Source organism: Lipophrys pholis (genome assembly GCF_963383615.2).
Source record: "Lipophrys pholis genome assembly, chromosome: 4".
Classification (NCBI taxonomy): Eukaryota; Metazoa; Chordata; class Actinopteri; order Blenniiformes; family Blenniidae; genus Lipophrys; species Lipophrys pholis.
Genome location: NC_137637.1, coordinates 3,065,495 through 3,081,344, shown reverse-complemented (window position 1 = coordinate 3,081,344; position 15,850 = coordinate 3,065,495). Strand labels below are relative to the sequence as shown.

Sequence of the window (15,850 nt, the reverse complement as noted above, 5' to 3'; positions counted from 1 at the left end):
TGTGTGTGTGTGTGTGTGTGTGTGTGTGTGTGTGTGTGTGTGTTAGAGTGAGAGAGGAGGTGATTGATGTTGAGCTGACAGTGCAGGCAGACCAGAGGAACTAAATACATTTACTCACCATTCATTTTCTGTCTGGAGGCCTCTGCTGAGGGAAAACACACACACACGCGCACACACACTTGCACACACACTGCTTGTGTGTGTAAGTTGTGCGTGTTAAGCGTATTGAAGTCTGAAGATGTTGGATGGTCCTGAGGGGACCTCCAGTTTGCTGTCTGCTAGGAATTAGCACCAGTGTTAATGACAAGTGACTGATGGTGCAAGCTATAGTCGCGGTTCCACTGTAGTACGTGCTGGAGCGGGGGGAGTGGGAGAGTACAGTACGATACAGCAAAGCGCACCCAGGCCCAACTCTGTTGCCCCGTCTAGAAAGTACGGTTAAAATGTAGGCATTGTTGTGAATGATGCTGTCGGGCAAAGAACACGGAACCTAACCATCAGGAAGGAACCTAACCTTAACCCGGTAGCGGCCGACGGTGGCCGGTTTCACACTTCCGCGGCCATCCGAGTCGTTCTCTGTGACACACCACAAACTTTCTCATTGTGCACAGCAGCGGCGTCCAGCTCCTGCCAAATCTCCTCCTCTCCTCTTACTGAGAGGAGCGTCTGCACTTCGTTGAAACACCACGATGTTGTGGAGCGCCGACTTTTCAATAAACCCAGTTAACAGTGAGCGTAACGCGGCGTATGTTAACAACAACGGAAGGGTTTACCGCAAATGAAATATTGAAATATTGCTGGCAAGTTGAGAGTGACGATCGTCACTGACCAATTAGCAAACGGCTGCATTGTCGCTCCTCCTCCCAGACCCGTTCTTTAGTGCGAGGTACCTCAACGGAGGGGTGAGGGAAAATCGGAGCAGGCTTCGTGGTTTTTTTCGTACCATCCACAATTTATCAATGGGACCACACAAAAACCTGCCGCGGCCCTGCAGATTTACTCTAAACTCAGCCTAACTACTTACCAACTACTAATCTCACTTAGTATAATCTTAAAACATGAATTCATCTAAACTGCTTTTCTCAATTTGTGTCTCCACGGTGACTTTTTTTCCCTGCATATTATTTATCCCAAACACAACACCACACACACACCATAACTGCTGTTTGCCTTAACTTAACTTTTAGTCTTCTTTTAATTCAACCCAAAATAAAACCTTTGTAAATGTTGTTTATGTGCCTTCTGACTCTTTCTAACTTTGTTTGGATACCATCTTTTCAACACCAGCTCTGCATTAACTCTGTTGTACCTTTAAATATGTATTCTTACAGACATTTTTCATCAAGTTTGATTTTATTAAAGTTTAATGATCGTTATTTATTCACCTTTTGAATTATATTCCTGTCTTGGTTTGTGGTATTTTCACTTTCTCAATTGACATCTTTGTCAAAACTGCTCTTTAATTACAGATTGATTGATTAATGTCCATTAGAATGACGACACTCGGTTTTAACTCTGACCTGTTTACAGCCTTACACACGAACCCGAACATGCATCCATCGTCAAAAATGATAGATTTACCTTGCACACACACACACACACGCACGCACGCTTACAACAGTTTTTCTTATTTTTCCAGCTTTAAATCTCGAATCAACGTATTTATCCTCTCAACTTTGTGCAGAGCTCTTTACAAATGAGCAGATCCAACATCTCCCTCCTAACAAGAGTGCAGGGATTTAGATTTGCTGTCAGAGAGAGAAGGGGTGGAACAATTTGGATCAATTTAACGTCTTGAGCATGCGAGGCGGCGGGGGCCATGTCAACCTGACCGCGTGCTCAGCGCCGAGGTGCGAGCGGTGCATGTACTTTGCTGGTATCAGTCAGAATGTCAGCTGTCAGATCAGTGAAGACAAAGGTTAATTTAAACCATTTTTATCACGGCTCATTTGATCGGATTGGACGATCAAGTCATTTTTACGGTCTGACTTCTGTGAATGTCAGTCTGATGTGTGACATAAGGACTCGCTGCTCTCAGAGCACAAATCTGTTGATTTCCGGTTGGAGGCTTCCACTTCTTGCATGGAACAGTGATTTGTGATCAGCGTGTTGCAGTGAAGTGAAGAGAAAAAGAAAGCTTTGTAAAACACGGTCTGAAAGAGGCCATATTATCCATCTTTTCAACACTTTCACATGGTCTGGTTGGTCCAGGAACTTTGTATTCAAAGTTTCTCGCTCCTCGTTGATTTTCCTCATTCGAATATTGGATCATAGGAGCTACATTCAGAATCTGCTGTGTCTGTGTGAGCTGGACTGGCTCCGCCCAAACATGCCCATATTGGGAAGAGGAGGAAGGACTTCTTCTCGTGGTGCCATGTGCCAGAGCAGAGCTGCCTAATTGTGGGAGGAGTCAAAGGGAGGGCCTACCTTGATTGGGATTGGCTAAACCCCCGATGACACTATATAGGTAGGTATGTGAAGACCGCGGCCGGTCGCGGCCACTATTTTCTTTCCGATTCGTGATCCACATTTTGGTCAGCGATGCGCTGCGTCTTACCCAGAAAATATGCATTTTGATTTGATAGCGTCACATAATTCCTCGGGATTCCCTCGAATTACGTCGTCGGGAAACCCCTCGTTGTCCGCCATTTTGAATTTTTCACTTTACGTATTAAAAACTCACTTGACTTCAACACATAAAAACAACTTCAATGGATTAAGTGGTGCTTTTGAAAGATAAAACAACGTATTTTGGATTATTTTGACTTTCTAATCCCGAAGTTTCATAACTTTTTATGGTTCAGAAAAAAAGTTCCCTGAGCAGGAAGAGGAACAGGAGGAGGAACAGGGACAGGATTTGATTTGTTATTGACCAATATGATAAAAAATACATGACACACAGTTATTTAAAAAAAACATGTACATATGGATAAAAAGTGACAAATACAATAAATATGGTGTGGTAGTTTGTAGTATGTAGTATGCAGTAGTATGGTGGTAGGGTGTGGCAGCTCCAATCTTAATACTATCAAATTTATTTCAGACCAAGAATAAACTTAAAATATAGATTATTGTTCCTTTATATTGAAGAGTATAAAGAGATACACCTTTCCTGAAAGTTTCAGTGATTATTAAAGAAACTACAAGTGTTTTTATGTAAAAAGTTTTCGGTCACAGATTTGTGCACTAATTACCGTTAAAGGAAGTTGGAGTGCCTGGACGAAGCATATCTCGTGTGGAGTGCCTTAAGGCTCCATCCTGGGCCCTTTTCTGTTCTACCACTGGCTCAGAGTTTATATAACAACACAATGTGCTATAGAAACTATGTGGATGACACAGGTTTATATCACTCTCTCGTGAGGAGACTACACTTAAAAAAATAATACTGATGGAGCGTTTTAAGCAGGTCAGCCTTTAGGAGATAAAACTGAAGTAGTCGTTTTTAGAGCTAGAGAGAAAAGAATAACTCTTTGACGTATGATGTCTGTGATGTATAAAAGCAGTGACAAAAGCCTGAAATCTTAGCTTGGTCATGGACTCTGACCTGAATCTGATCAGTCATATCAAAACAAAGTTAATGTCAAGGTTCACATTGTGTAATTTTTTCTGCTTCTCACTCTGGTTTCAGGCCGCGTTTACATGTACGTGGGTATTTGAAAAAACTGTGATATTTCTCTGCATTTGGGCCGCACATTCACACATAAACGCAGCTACAACTCACTACAAACGATGATTCCTGAAAACTGGACACAGTGGAGATCTGGATAAACTCTGCATCTCCGGTTGCATCTAAAGGGGGGTAGGCGGATATTTACCTCACAATTCGTGATGTGGTGTTTTTTTCCAGGATTCTGATTGGCTATTATGGCTTCATGCTTCTCGCTACACTGCCCCCTACAAGTTTGGCTGCTGTGATGCTATGCAGGTCAGTGTAAATGAAGATATTTTTTTTTAAAGGTAGAGGGGGAAATACCAGTTTTTACAAAAGCCCAGCTACATATAAACGTGACCTCAGGCTCTCCTTGATTCCCCCTCCTCTGATTGGTGCTGCCAGCTCTGATGTGTTTCACCTATGTCTGAGTGTGTGATTGTCTGCACCTGGTGGCAGTGGTTTATATTGCGGACAGACAAATGATGTTATACCAGAAGAGATCAAGATGTAGAAGCATCTTCTGATATGTTGGAATTAGTTTGCATTTCTAAAGAGGAAACAGTTTTTAAAATAATGTACACATGAACTCAACATCAGAAATAGATAGCTGGTGTCTCACACATTAACATTTGTTTCCAATTGGAGAATCCACGAAGTGAAAATGCATCGTTTTTGCATTTCTGCTTCAGAAAAGTTTCACATTTACACTGTAATAGAAGCAAACGATGAACATGATGTAGTTAGCATGCCAGGCCACCAGTTAGTGCTGTGGGGTTGTTTTTGTAATGAGACCACACACACACATGCAGCAGAGAACAATATACTATTACAGTGACTGTCAGTTATAAAACTATCAACTCTCAGGAGAATATGGACTGGGAGTTATGACACTCTACTACACACACTAGCAAACATTGTACTTATTGTCCCTCTACTGAGCATGTGCAGAACAACTATTTTCTATAACCGTGGTGCTGCGAAGAAATCAGAGGGTTCTGAAAAGGAACACACACACACACACACACACACACACACACACACACACACACACACACACACACACACACACACACACACACACACACACACACACACAGAGAGAGAGAGAGAGAGAGAGAGAGAGAGAGAGAGACAGAGACGTGATTCACCTGCTTGTGTTGTGTGTTGTGTGTGTTAAGCGTATTGAAGTCTGAAGATGTTGGATGGTCCTGAGGGGCCACTCCATTACGCTGTCTGCTAGCAATTAGCACCAGTGCTAATGACAAGACAGTGACTGATGGTGCACGCCATATGGACACACACACACACACACACACACACACACACACACACACACACACACACACACACACACACACACACACACACACACACACACTTCATCATTCACTATATCAGCACCGGTGCTAGCAATTAGCTTCAGTGCTAACTACAGCAGAATGAATGAGCACACTCACGCAAACTACTGCATTATTCTTCCTGATGGCAATTAGCATTAGTAGTAATGACAGGAGACACACACATATACACACCACTTAGAGGCTGAATACTGAAAATACATTCAGGGTGTTGACTGCAACGGGAGGCAAAGAGGCTGAAACACCAAGAAAACTCATTTATTTACGTTTTGGCATGAAATACGATCCAGAAACATCAGTTTTAGGCTGATTGGCCTGTGATTGTGTGTCTGTGTTTGCTTCTACCTCCCCACAACTCTGAATTGGATAAAGCGGTGTAGCAGGTAGATGGATATGTTTCATTCTCTTATAGTCTCCCCAATCACGACCCATCTTTTTTCCGAATAAAACTGACCTGCTCTGTGTCGACTGCTTTTATGGCACAGTAACAGTGTAAGTCATGATAGACCTTGTATTAATACAATTATAAGTAATTTTGGAAAGAATTTTTTGTGCCTGTTTAATCCACTTCAGATTTATATTTTTTTGGATTGGAGAAAATACTGACAATGTAAATTATAATAATACACATCTCATTTATCAGATATCGTCATAACATGCAGCCATCCATGTGTTCATCCGGTAATTATGAGGCAAGTCCAGACAAGAGGAGGGATAAATGAACGATCCATTTTAATCGCATGTAATATTTTCAAAATATATTCACTTTGTACATGGGGTTTCACAGTATTATACAACACACACAATATTTCAGCAAATATATATCACTTAGCAGCTTACATTATGAAGGTTTGGTTGCGTTTTCATTGTTGCCGTTTGTAGTTCATCTGTTTCATCTCTCGTTAACATATATTGAGGATTATATAAAAAGAAAGTCAACTAAAGCAACCCCTTTTCAGTGATCGGAGTCAGATGCTCATTTAGGCAGTAGATGGGTAAGCTGGAGGCAAAGTGGAATCCATATCTGGACTTTCACTGTAAGGTGGCACCTACAACACAACAAAGCACCGTCAGAATGATTTAACTCAGAATTAAAAGCTTCACATTGAAAACACACTATATTTTATTTACCTGAGGTTGTGGCTGAGCGAGGGGGATAGATATTGTCTGGAAATGGGGCAGAGCCTGAGTGGCGAACGCACCGTCTACAGTTTGAACCATGACTTGCAGCTGCCCCTAGAGGACGAAAAAGTCAAAAGGATCTTTCTGAAAATTTTCTCATTTATACGTTTTGAACACAAAGTCAATTTACATGGAAACATCAGAAATGCTGAAGTGTCAAAGTTTTCTGGGTTTTTAGGTTGTTTTCTTCAGAAACTGAAGGATGAGGTGACACATTATCACCATGGCTTTAATGTTTAATGTGAAAGGTTGAAGAAGTAAATATAACTGTTTTGTTTTTTTACTAGTTCTACCATCATTTCAAAGTGTTGACCACCAACAGTATTATATGTAAAGAGACTGCCCTGAAGTTCACTTGATCTAAAGTTTCTGTTTGCGTTTGTGTTAAGACACAAATCCCATCACCCTCTGGTTTCTTGCTCTTACTAGTGAGAATGTCAGATCAGAAGGTGCTTCTATATCTTGACCTGGAGGGACAGGTACAGCTGACACATTCTGGTTCAATATGTCACGATTCTTCAAGAGAAACTTGAAATATTGTTTTTCACATTGAGGTGAGCAACACAACAGGTAAACTGGAGCAAATAATCTTGGCTTTTATGCAAATTATAGGCTGCATAGGCTTTTGTTTTAACACTCAGTCCTACTGGTTGACCAAGTCAGCAGCAGACTACACACAAACCTTCTTCACTAATGGTTGCCCACTTACAACTAATAAACTAAACTAGATAAACTACTAACTGCATGAACTAAGCAACAAAATCACAACACAACACAACCATTACCAACACTACAAACCTAATATATCTTCCAATAATTACATCTAAATCATGACGAACAGAAACTCCCATAAGGCATTGCAGCGATCAGCTCAGTGATCGCTACATCGAAATAGACCGGCATTGACATTGGTCACCCGGTAACCATGGCTACTGGTCAGCCAGGCATCTGATTGGTTAATCATTCATGTTTGCATGCGCTTGTGCTGAAAGTGCTTCCTGTCCCTGCATCTTCAGCACCGGTTGAATGAGTGTTCCGTGCTGGAGGACTTCTTATGAGGCCTCATAGAGGAAGCCTCGGGCCCACAATGCTCTCCTCTCTCATATTCCTCAAGTGCAACCATGGACTTGTGTCACAGAAAAGAACACTGCTGTCATGTAAAGTATAACGTTTAGAGAACTATTTGAAACCAGTTTTGCATTTCAAAATTGTTAATGTTATTGTTTTCATTTTGAGTGTAAAAGTTGAGTCTTAATTTAGACAGACACTTTTGTTCAGCTTACTTTGTTGTAATATATTTTTGCAGAAAAATGTATTTATATTTGAGAAATATAAGGGGATTACCTCGGTCAAGAAGGTTATGTTTTCACCTGTGTCTCTTTGTTGATTTGTTTAACGTGATTACACAAATTTCTGAACCGAATTTCACCAAAGTTAGTTGAGGGCTGGGGATGACTTTATTTTCACTTTCTTGCAAACATTGCAAGATTTTTGTTTTCAACATTAACTTATCAGTAAACACTGCTTGGATCTTGATAAAAAAAACAACCAAAAAACTAAGTCCTTACATAGCAGATATGAATTTGGTTTAAAAACAATGTCTAGGTGAATAGCTTAATTAAGCAACATTGTTTTTGAAAATGTTTTAGTTGTTTATCTGCACACACAAGCTCGTTACATTTTCAACACTCTACTCACAGTGAGGATTACATGCCATCTAAGAAGAGTTGAGTATAATGACATTTCTCTAATTTTGTGGTCGTGAAAATATTTTGTTTCTGTCATAAGGTTTACTCTTGATCTCATCTGGACTTGGACTTGGGACTCGGACCTTGTGAACTCGGACTTGACTTGGACTTGTCTTGGACTCGATAAAGATGGACTTGACTACAGCCCTGACATATTAACTTATTAACATCAGAAATAGACGGTATCTCACGCATTAACATTTGTTATCAATTGGGGAATCCACGGAGTAAAAAGGCATAGTTTTTGCATTTCTATTTCAGAAAAGTTTCACGTTCACACTGTAATAGCAGAAACTCTGTTTCCACGTCTCTCGTTAACATATATTGAAGATTATATAAAAAGAAAGTCAAGCTAAAGCAACAAACGATCAGTGATCAAACTTAGATGCTCATTTAGGCAGCAGGTTGGGAAACTGGAGGCAACCGAACACCTTCAGAGTGATTCATCTCGTAATTAAGCAAACACACTATATTTTATTTACCTGAGGTTGTGGCTGAGAGAGGGGGACAGATTCTGTCTGGAAATGGGGCGGAGCCGGAGTGGCGAACGCACCATCTATAGTTTGAACCATGACTTGCTGCTGCCCCTAGAGGACGAGAAACAGAAAATGTCACAAAGAACTTTCTGAGAATTTTTTCATTTACATGGAAGCATCAGGAATGCTGAAAAAACAATGTAGGACCACTAGTGGGTGCTGTTGGTTGTTTTGTAACAACAACAATAGCGTATTGTTCTTTGCAAGCACAATACGCTATAAACATTATCAATGGCAGTAAATGAACAGACGACCAATTTGGATTGTTATTGCGGTGACTGTCAAAATAAAACTACCAAGTCCCAGGAGAATATGGACTGGGATTCATGACACCAAGGAAGAAACATTGTTCTCACTGTGCATGTGCAGAAGATCTGATTACTACAGCTATGATGTGCATGCACAGTAGCAGCGTTTCCGCCGGATTTGTGGCCCAAGTGTTTTTATATATTTATGGTTTCAACCCGTTTACACGGCGGCGGAGTTGGAGCATTTTCCAAAAGTTCCACCTTGGGAGCTGTTCTCTTGCATTTTTGCATTTTCTGTGGCTCCAGCCACCATTGTCATGTAAACGGGCCCCCAAAATGCAATGAAAGTTTTGTGTTGTCACTTGAAAATGTTATCGTGTAGGCTGGCCCTGAGTCTCCTCAGCCACATAATAATTAATTTGAAGGTGTCTAATCTGGTAAAATGACACAAACTCAAGTCAACAGTGTGGAGCTGACTCACCCCCTTGCAGGTTGCATTACAGGTATATCCAGCCGAGGTGATTGCAACAATGAACTCAAGGGACTGGAAAAAAGTCAACACAATCGAATAGCCTGGATAATAATGCTGAAGAGAGTTTTAGTTAGTATCGGCACACAAGGAGTTGTCGCAGCATCAAAACAACACACACCAAAAAGCTAAAGGAGTGAAAAAATGAGCAGAAAAACTACACAGTTGTCCAAATGTTAAACGGAGGAACACTATCCTATCAAGGCGACTCAGTACTACAAAATCTATACCCCGGAGATGTTGCAAATAACCATTAGAATTCTTACGTTAGGGTGGGAGTAGTTCCATAGTACTGAATCTACTGAGTAGAGTATGGTACCAGTTCCAGCAACAATTGCTGCCATAATGTTGAGCGCAAGAGAGGCATTAATCTGGACAACGAAGAGAGTTGGGATATTAGACTGAAACATTTGACAAAAAACCACCATATTTTTTACAATGTCTGATCGTGAAGCACAACAATATTGGAATTTTAAATTAAATTTAGACTAATCAAATCTGAACTCAGTGTCACCGATACCAGGATACACAGACTCAATCCACATTACATCCACACAAATTGTCCCACACAAGCTATGTCTCACAACAAATAGTAAATTCCAAATGATTGGCTGAACATACACAAGTACAGTACATCGGATTAATCATAGGTTTACAGTGAATCATTTGAATTATCAGCTGTGGAACATATGAAGTGCACTTAATCCAAGTTCAGAAATGAAAAAAGTAAAATTACCATTGAATACTTTTTAAAAAAATTAAAAAAAATGTTTTGCTAACGAGTCTAAATATTTCTTAAAAGCTAGGAAAATAAAAGTACAATGTTTCCCCTCAAAATGCAAGAATCTGACTCGCTCACCAGACAAAGGCTCAAAGAATTCTCAGCAGCCACCGACAGGGATCCAGCTGCGATGTACTGCAACAACATTTATCATATGAAGTTTTATTACAATCACATTTACAACAATCAAATACAACCAAACCACAGGTATTTCTTATACAGTATATAAAGAGGGTTTTGTCAGCACTGGTGTTCATTAAACCAATAATATACTGTGTGATGTTCCACAGGGTTGTATGTTCGGCCCATTAGTGTTCTCACACTAAACACATTGCTATCAATAGAAAGAAGCAATACAGGTATGTTAAATAAACCTACAGCATGACAACTGAGACCCTACTTTCTAGTGAAAGTCTGTAATATAAATACTGTCAGTGTAACACTGTTTTGAGAGCAAATCTGAGCTACAGGAGCTCACCTGAGCCTTCTTGGCTGCTAAAACACTCTTCAAAATCAAATCAAACATGATTCATAGGGTCTCAGCGAAAGGAGATGACAACTACCAACCAGCTCGCTTTGCTGTGCCAGGCAGAGGAAAGTAACGTATGTAGGACCACAACCCCCACAAGGGTCATGATTTAAAAATAAATCTGACACATAACAAGACCATTAAGAAATCAAGGGCGGGGTCATATTCCCTCGTTTGGTTGGGATCAGAGTCTCTTCATGGAAAAAACGTTTTGTTTGAGAACACACCCACGAACTCTGAACCAGAGCGAACAAGTGATCTCCGGTCCCCTTGAAAACCTCGGTCTGGGTTCGTTTCCAAACGATATGTCTAGCGGACAGGGTGAGAGGATGTGACATAGTGCGCAATGCATTCTGGGTAGTAAACAAACGAAGCTAACCACGTGAATCAGAAGAATTAGACGCAGAAAGAAAAAGTTGGAAAATATCTTGTGGGCAGACGTGAAGTAGTGACGAAGAATTCGTGAGGAAGACTCATTGATATCTGGACTGAAGACTATATATCACACCCATTAGCCACGTGCTAATTAGCCTAGCCACCACGGTCTAAAGTGGTTGGACTTCCTCTTTCAGTCCAGACCAATCAGGGAGTTGTGTTTCTTCTTCAATTCCTCTCAGGTCAGTGTTTGTTTTGGGCAACAGCGCCCCCAAACCAGCAGCTGGTGTAATTACGTGTCCAAGGATACATCCAAATTGTCCCTCCTTTCTCCTTTCCTATCTACTTTACCTTAACCTCATGAATGACGTCAAGGGGTTAAGCAAAGCTGTTAGGAGGCTTCCTAAAGGAGTAAGGGAAAGGCGATCACGTTGTTTTGACAATCCGACCGCACTTCCACTAGATGGCGTAATAATAATGCCAGGTTAGTGACGTCAGCTGTGGTGAAAAAACTACAAATTTCGCATTTCTACCACTCTCCCCTGTGCCTCAAACCACTGATATAATCTCAAATATCACAGTTTGAATTGAAATCAAGGGAAAAGAGGAACTATAGGTAAACGGCTGCCAGGTGAATAAATAACCAACAAAACTGAGAACAAGTTGCACAAAAACTTTACTGTGTTGGTTTTACAACATCCACATAACATTCCTAGTTGGGATCTGGGTTTTAGATTATTTAAAGTTGTTCAAGGTATATTATTCTATTAGTAACTTAACATGATCTGCTTTTCAGTCATCCTGAGTTTCCCTGAACGCTCCAAGGTGCAGGTCCCTTTAAATGTTGTTGCCGCAAGAAATTGTGCGGCAGCATGAGCTGGTCTCCTTTGGTAAAGGGAGCATCAGTGTTTCCTAGGCTAAAGGAGGTTCTAAAGGAAGTATTGAGCCTCTTTTCCTTAGCTTAGTGAGAATTCCAACGCTCCTTATCATGGCCACCACTTAAACACTTCTGGGGTTCAGGAAAAGTGGATAGGAAACCACATAGGAGGGACTGTTAGGCTGTACCCCCAGAGGTTTGATCCGGTCTCTAAAGTGAATGTGAATGCCACCTGAACCAGGTGAAGGTATGAAAATTCTTCGCTCCCCTCCCTCCCAGGTGAACCGAGTCCCGACTATCCCAATGTGAACGGCTCCTAAATGGAGTCAATGCAGTGATTTCAAAAACAGCATATCAAGAAGTAAGCTTATTTCAGAATTATGAGAATGAAAAACATCAAATGCCAACTATTTAATGACTCAGTTTTGTAGAAGATCAGAAAGCAGCGGATTGCTTTAACCGATTATTGACTTTCTTGTCCCAAACAAAAGCTTGACTTGTCGGAGAGAAAGTAATGAAAACACATGATGTATTTCATGAAATCTCTGGAATAACACTGATTTCATGTCGTGACAGGCAGTATATCAGCTGGACTTTGTTTTATTAAGACAGGCAGAGGAAAGGTGATTCCTGAGGAGCAGCTCCTCTAACTTCTCTTTAGAGTCATAAAAGAGGAAGATTTGATAGAAGTATTTATTTTTGTATTGAGCTGCTTCTCCACATTGTTATGTAAGTGTTAGTCAGCCACTCCATTCCCAGACCGAACTGGCGTTGGACTCAAGACTCAACCCAGTGATGTTCTGAAGGTAATCTGAGTTCAACAAACGACCAAAAGCAAATTCTGTCTTTTAAATCTTCCACATTGTCTCCTTCTGTTGATAAAACATATAGATGAAGACAGAGGGAGACGACTTGGAGGCAGAGGAACACAAAAACCTGACTTACGAACAAAGTTCCCCAAACAAAAATCCCGCTGACAACTCCAATTGAATCGTAGTAGAAAATCATTGCGATCCCGAACGTCAGGATCACAATTCCGATCATGATCTGAACGACCTGCAGAGACAAACACAAGAAACACGACTGATGACAAACACAATGTTTGAAAAGAACGACAGATAATCTGATTAAGTAAAAACTCTTTATTGCACTTGACTTGTTGTTGTTGAATTGGATTCCGACTTCTGATAGACAGACGGACAGGTAGTAATCCAATGTGCCACTAAAATGAACCATTTACTCAATGAAATACCTGCAAAGTTCAACCCCTTGGTGTCTCGACTCTAAACCCTGATCCCCCAAAATCCTGAAAAGTACTCAAAAAGTTCTGTAAACCGGAAAAAAAACATTATCAGTTCATTCCTCTCGAAGATCTCTTACAGACTTTTAAAGACCTCTGCTTATCAATCGATCGATCGATCGGTCCGTCGGTCCGTCGGTCCGTCCATCTATCTATCTATCTGTCTATCGATCAATCGTCTTTTTTGCATAGAAATAGCTGAGAATATGAACTGGGACCTAGTTTTTATCCTGACTATTTAATCTATGAGTTTATTAGTATCTCAACAGAAAACAAAATTCTAATACATAGACTGTCTGTGACGTAGCGCTCTTGAATGCACCGTCATGCCCGGAGCGGTGCGCCTTTCCTCTCTCTGCTGGCCGGAGAGTGCCGGTGCTGGGAGCGCGCGCACAGCGCTGTCAATGTTATTGTGGAGATCAACTCCAGAAACTGTTTACCGGTTCCATGGACATTTGTCCCTGCTGTAGGCAGACGAGGGTGCACACACACACACACACACACACACACACACACACACACACACACACACACACACACACACACACACACACACACACACACACACACACACACACACACACACACACACACACACACACACACACCTGCTGCTGGTACTGTCAAACCGAGATACTTCCTGGTTCTCAGTTAAGAGCGCATAGTGGCGCGCAAAAGACATTGGGTTATACCATTATAATGATTAGAATTTGTATACCCTATGGTATCGGTTTTAAACCGCCCTGGATAAAACCTGTATCAAAGGGCTTTCCCCTATTTATGATGATGTGGAAGTTTATCATTGCTTGGAGAATGTTTTTTTCCATTTACTTAAGTTTTGTGTAAAAACCCTGTAATGTCCAGTTGGTTTGCCCAGGGGAGGGGCCTCAGGTATAAAAGGAGAGCTCTGCTCACTTAAAGGTCTCTGAGCCTAGAAGCATTGTGGGTCGTCTAGCTGCCAATGAGAAGTGAACGTTTCCTCTACATAATTTTTTTGTTTGGTTTTTTTTGTTTTGTTTTTGTTTTAGTTTATTCCTGCACTGTAAATATGGGCACTTTGGGTGCTGCTTTGGACTTTGGTGTAAATAAAAAAACCATTGATTACGTCTTGGCTATTATATATGGTCTTAAAAGTGCTGTATATATGAGAAATCACCTCTTTTTTGTATTAGTCGTGTACTTTATTACTGTTAACACTTGACAATATAACTTTATAAGAAGCAGGAAGATATGTGGAGAGAAAGAACAAATATGGTCATTTGGTGTATAAAGGGTTAAATACACAAGAAATATTATTATATGACAGAATTGACAATATTAAGATTGTACGGGAAAATAAGAATAACATGATCAATAAAGTTAATTAAGCAATCCATCCCTCTTCAATGTGATCAATATTATTTCACCAACATTATTGATTACTTCATATTTCACACTTTATTTAGATATTTATAACACATTCAACTCTCAGATGCTAAGAAAGGATCATAAAAGGACATCTGAAATTATGTTTTTGGTCAATAATATTTCATAGATTTAGTTGTAAAATGTAAAACTATCAAGAAGTAAGCTTATTTCAGAATTATGAGAATGAACAACATCAAATGCCAAGTATTTAATGACTTCTCTTTTTCATGTAATTTAATGCTGAATCACACAAATTCTGTTGTGTTTTGTCCTTTGCTTGGATTATTAGATTTTGATTTATTAGATTAATTCAGTTTAGAGTTTAGCTCTTTCGTTTGTTATATATTCAGCGATTGTTACTTTACAACTATACAGAAATTAGGAAGTTACCAATACACATGTGATCATATGGTTGGACAATAAAACTCTTATATTAGGATAAATACCTCCATCATCTCCTGTTGTGACAAAAAACACAAGCTATGGTATTTCCATCGATTTCTGCCCGTTTTAGTCCAGGTAACACTGCCTGTTATCAGAAACTTACCCCGAGAGCCTTGGGCTGCCCTCTCTTGAACTGCTGGCTTCGTTGCGACAAAGGCTGCTGCTGACCGTTGGGCGCCGTCGGGACCACATGGGTGACCATCACTATATTTCCCATGTTGGGCGGCACAGAAGAAGAAGAAGAAGCCATGTTCCACATCAAGACGTTCCTCTGATCTCCTGAGCTGATCCCCTTCGCTGTTGCATATCAAGCCACAGGTCAATCATTAATCACTCCTTAATAGATGGCGGCAGCACAAAACCTCTGCAAACACTCACTGGAAAATATTCTGATTATCTGCATGATGTCTGCATGGGAGTGGCCGGAGTCATAAGGAAGTATAACGTGACATAAAACGAAAAAAAGAACTTCACCTTTGACTCCTGTTTTCCACCACAAACATGTTGCACCTTCTTTCTCACACTAAGTTCCTCTCACACTGCGGCTCTTCTCTCCTTTTTAAAAGATTTAAATGAAGCATGATGCGACATTTCTGTATTTTCTGTATTTTATTTTTTTCAGTATCACAGCTTGGAAGCGCCTGTCGGTCAGCTGTTTCTGAATTCCTACCTAAGTTCCTCAGAAAATCAAGTTGGAGCGTTCCAGTTTATCACAACATTGGGAATCTGAACCCAGTATGGAGACCTCTGTTCTTTCATCACTTCTAAGTGAATATGACTAAAAACTGCCTGGTTAATTAACACAGCACACTTAAAGGGTCTTTAGATTATTTTCCAAAAAATTGGTCTCACCTCGTTTTATACTTTAAAGAGAAATGGAAAAA

At 40.4% G+C, this 15,850-nt stretch overlaps 1 protein-coding gene across 3 annotated transcripts; it reads right to left on the bottom strand.

Annotated features, from left to right (window-relative positions):
- Window positions 1–5,254: 5,254 nt before the first annotated feature.
- On the bottom strand, window positions 5,255–15,357 carry LOC308108015 (membrane-spanning 4-domains subfamily A member 15-like). Of its 3 annotated transcripts, none has more exons than XM_080460663.1 (8): window positions 15,070–15,337; window positions 12,761–12,871; window positions 10,113–10,169; window positions 9,520–9,624; window positions 9,206–9,310; window positions 8,423–8,527; window positions 6,142–6,246; window positions 5,255–6,059 (listed from the first exon to the last, which is right to left on the bottom strand). In XM_080460663.1, the coding sequence occupies exons 1-8, from the start codon at window positions 15,223–15,225 to the stop codon at window positions 5,991–5,993; spliced, it is 813 nt and encodes a 270-aa protein (XP_080316789.1). In that variant the 5' UTR covers window positions 15,226–15,337; the 3' UTR covers window positions 5,255–5,990. The 3 variants fall into 3 exon arrangements, with proteins under 3 accessions (XP_080316789.1, XP_080316790.1, XP_080316791.1); XM_080460664.1 differs by having other exon boundaries at window positions 5,719–6,059; window positions 9,206–9,268; window positions 15,070–15,357; XM_080460665.1 differs by lacking the exon at window positions 9,520–9,624 and having other exon boundaries at window positions 5,719–6,059; window positions 15,070–15,241.
- Window positions 15,358–15,850: the final 493 nt, after the last annotated feature.

Excerpts from the sequence above, each read along its gene's own strand:
- LOC308108015 (XM_080460663.1), bottom strand. The coding sequence starts at position 15,225 with ATGTGGAACATGGCTTCTTCTTCTTCTTCTGTGCCGCCCAACATGGGA. Across the intron at positions 9,625-10,112 it reads ATTCTTTGAGCCTTTGTCTG|ATTAATGCCTCTCTTGCGCT; the intron begins GTGAGCGAGTCA and ends TTCGTTGTCCAG. Across the intron at positions 8,528-9,205 it reads GTAATGCAACCTGCAAGGGG|GGGCAGCAGCAAGTCATGGT; the intron begins GTGAGTCAGCTC and ends CTCGTCCTCTAG.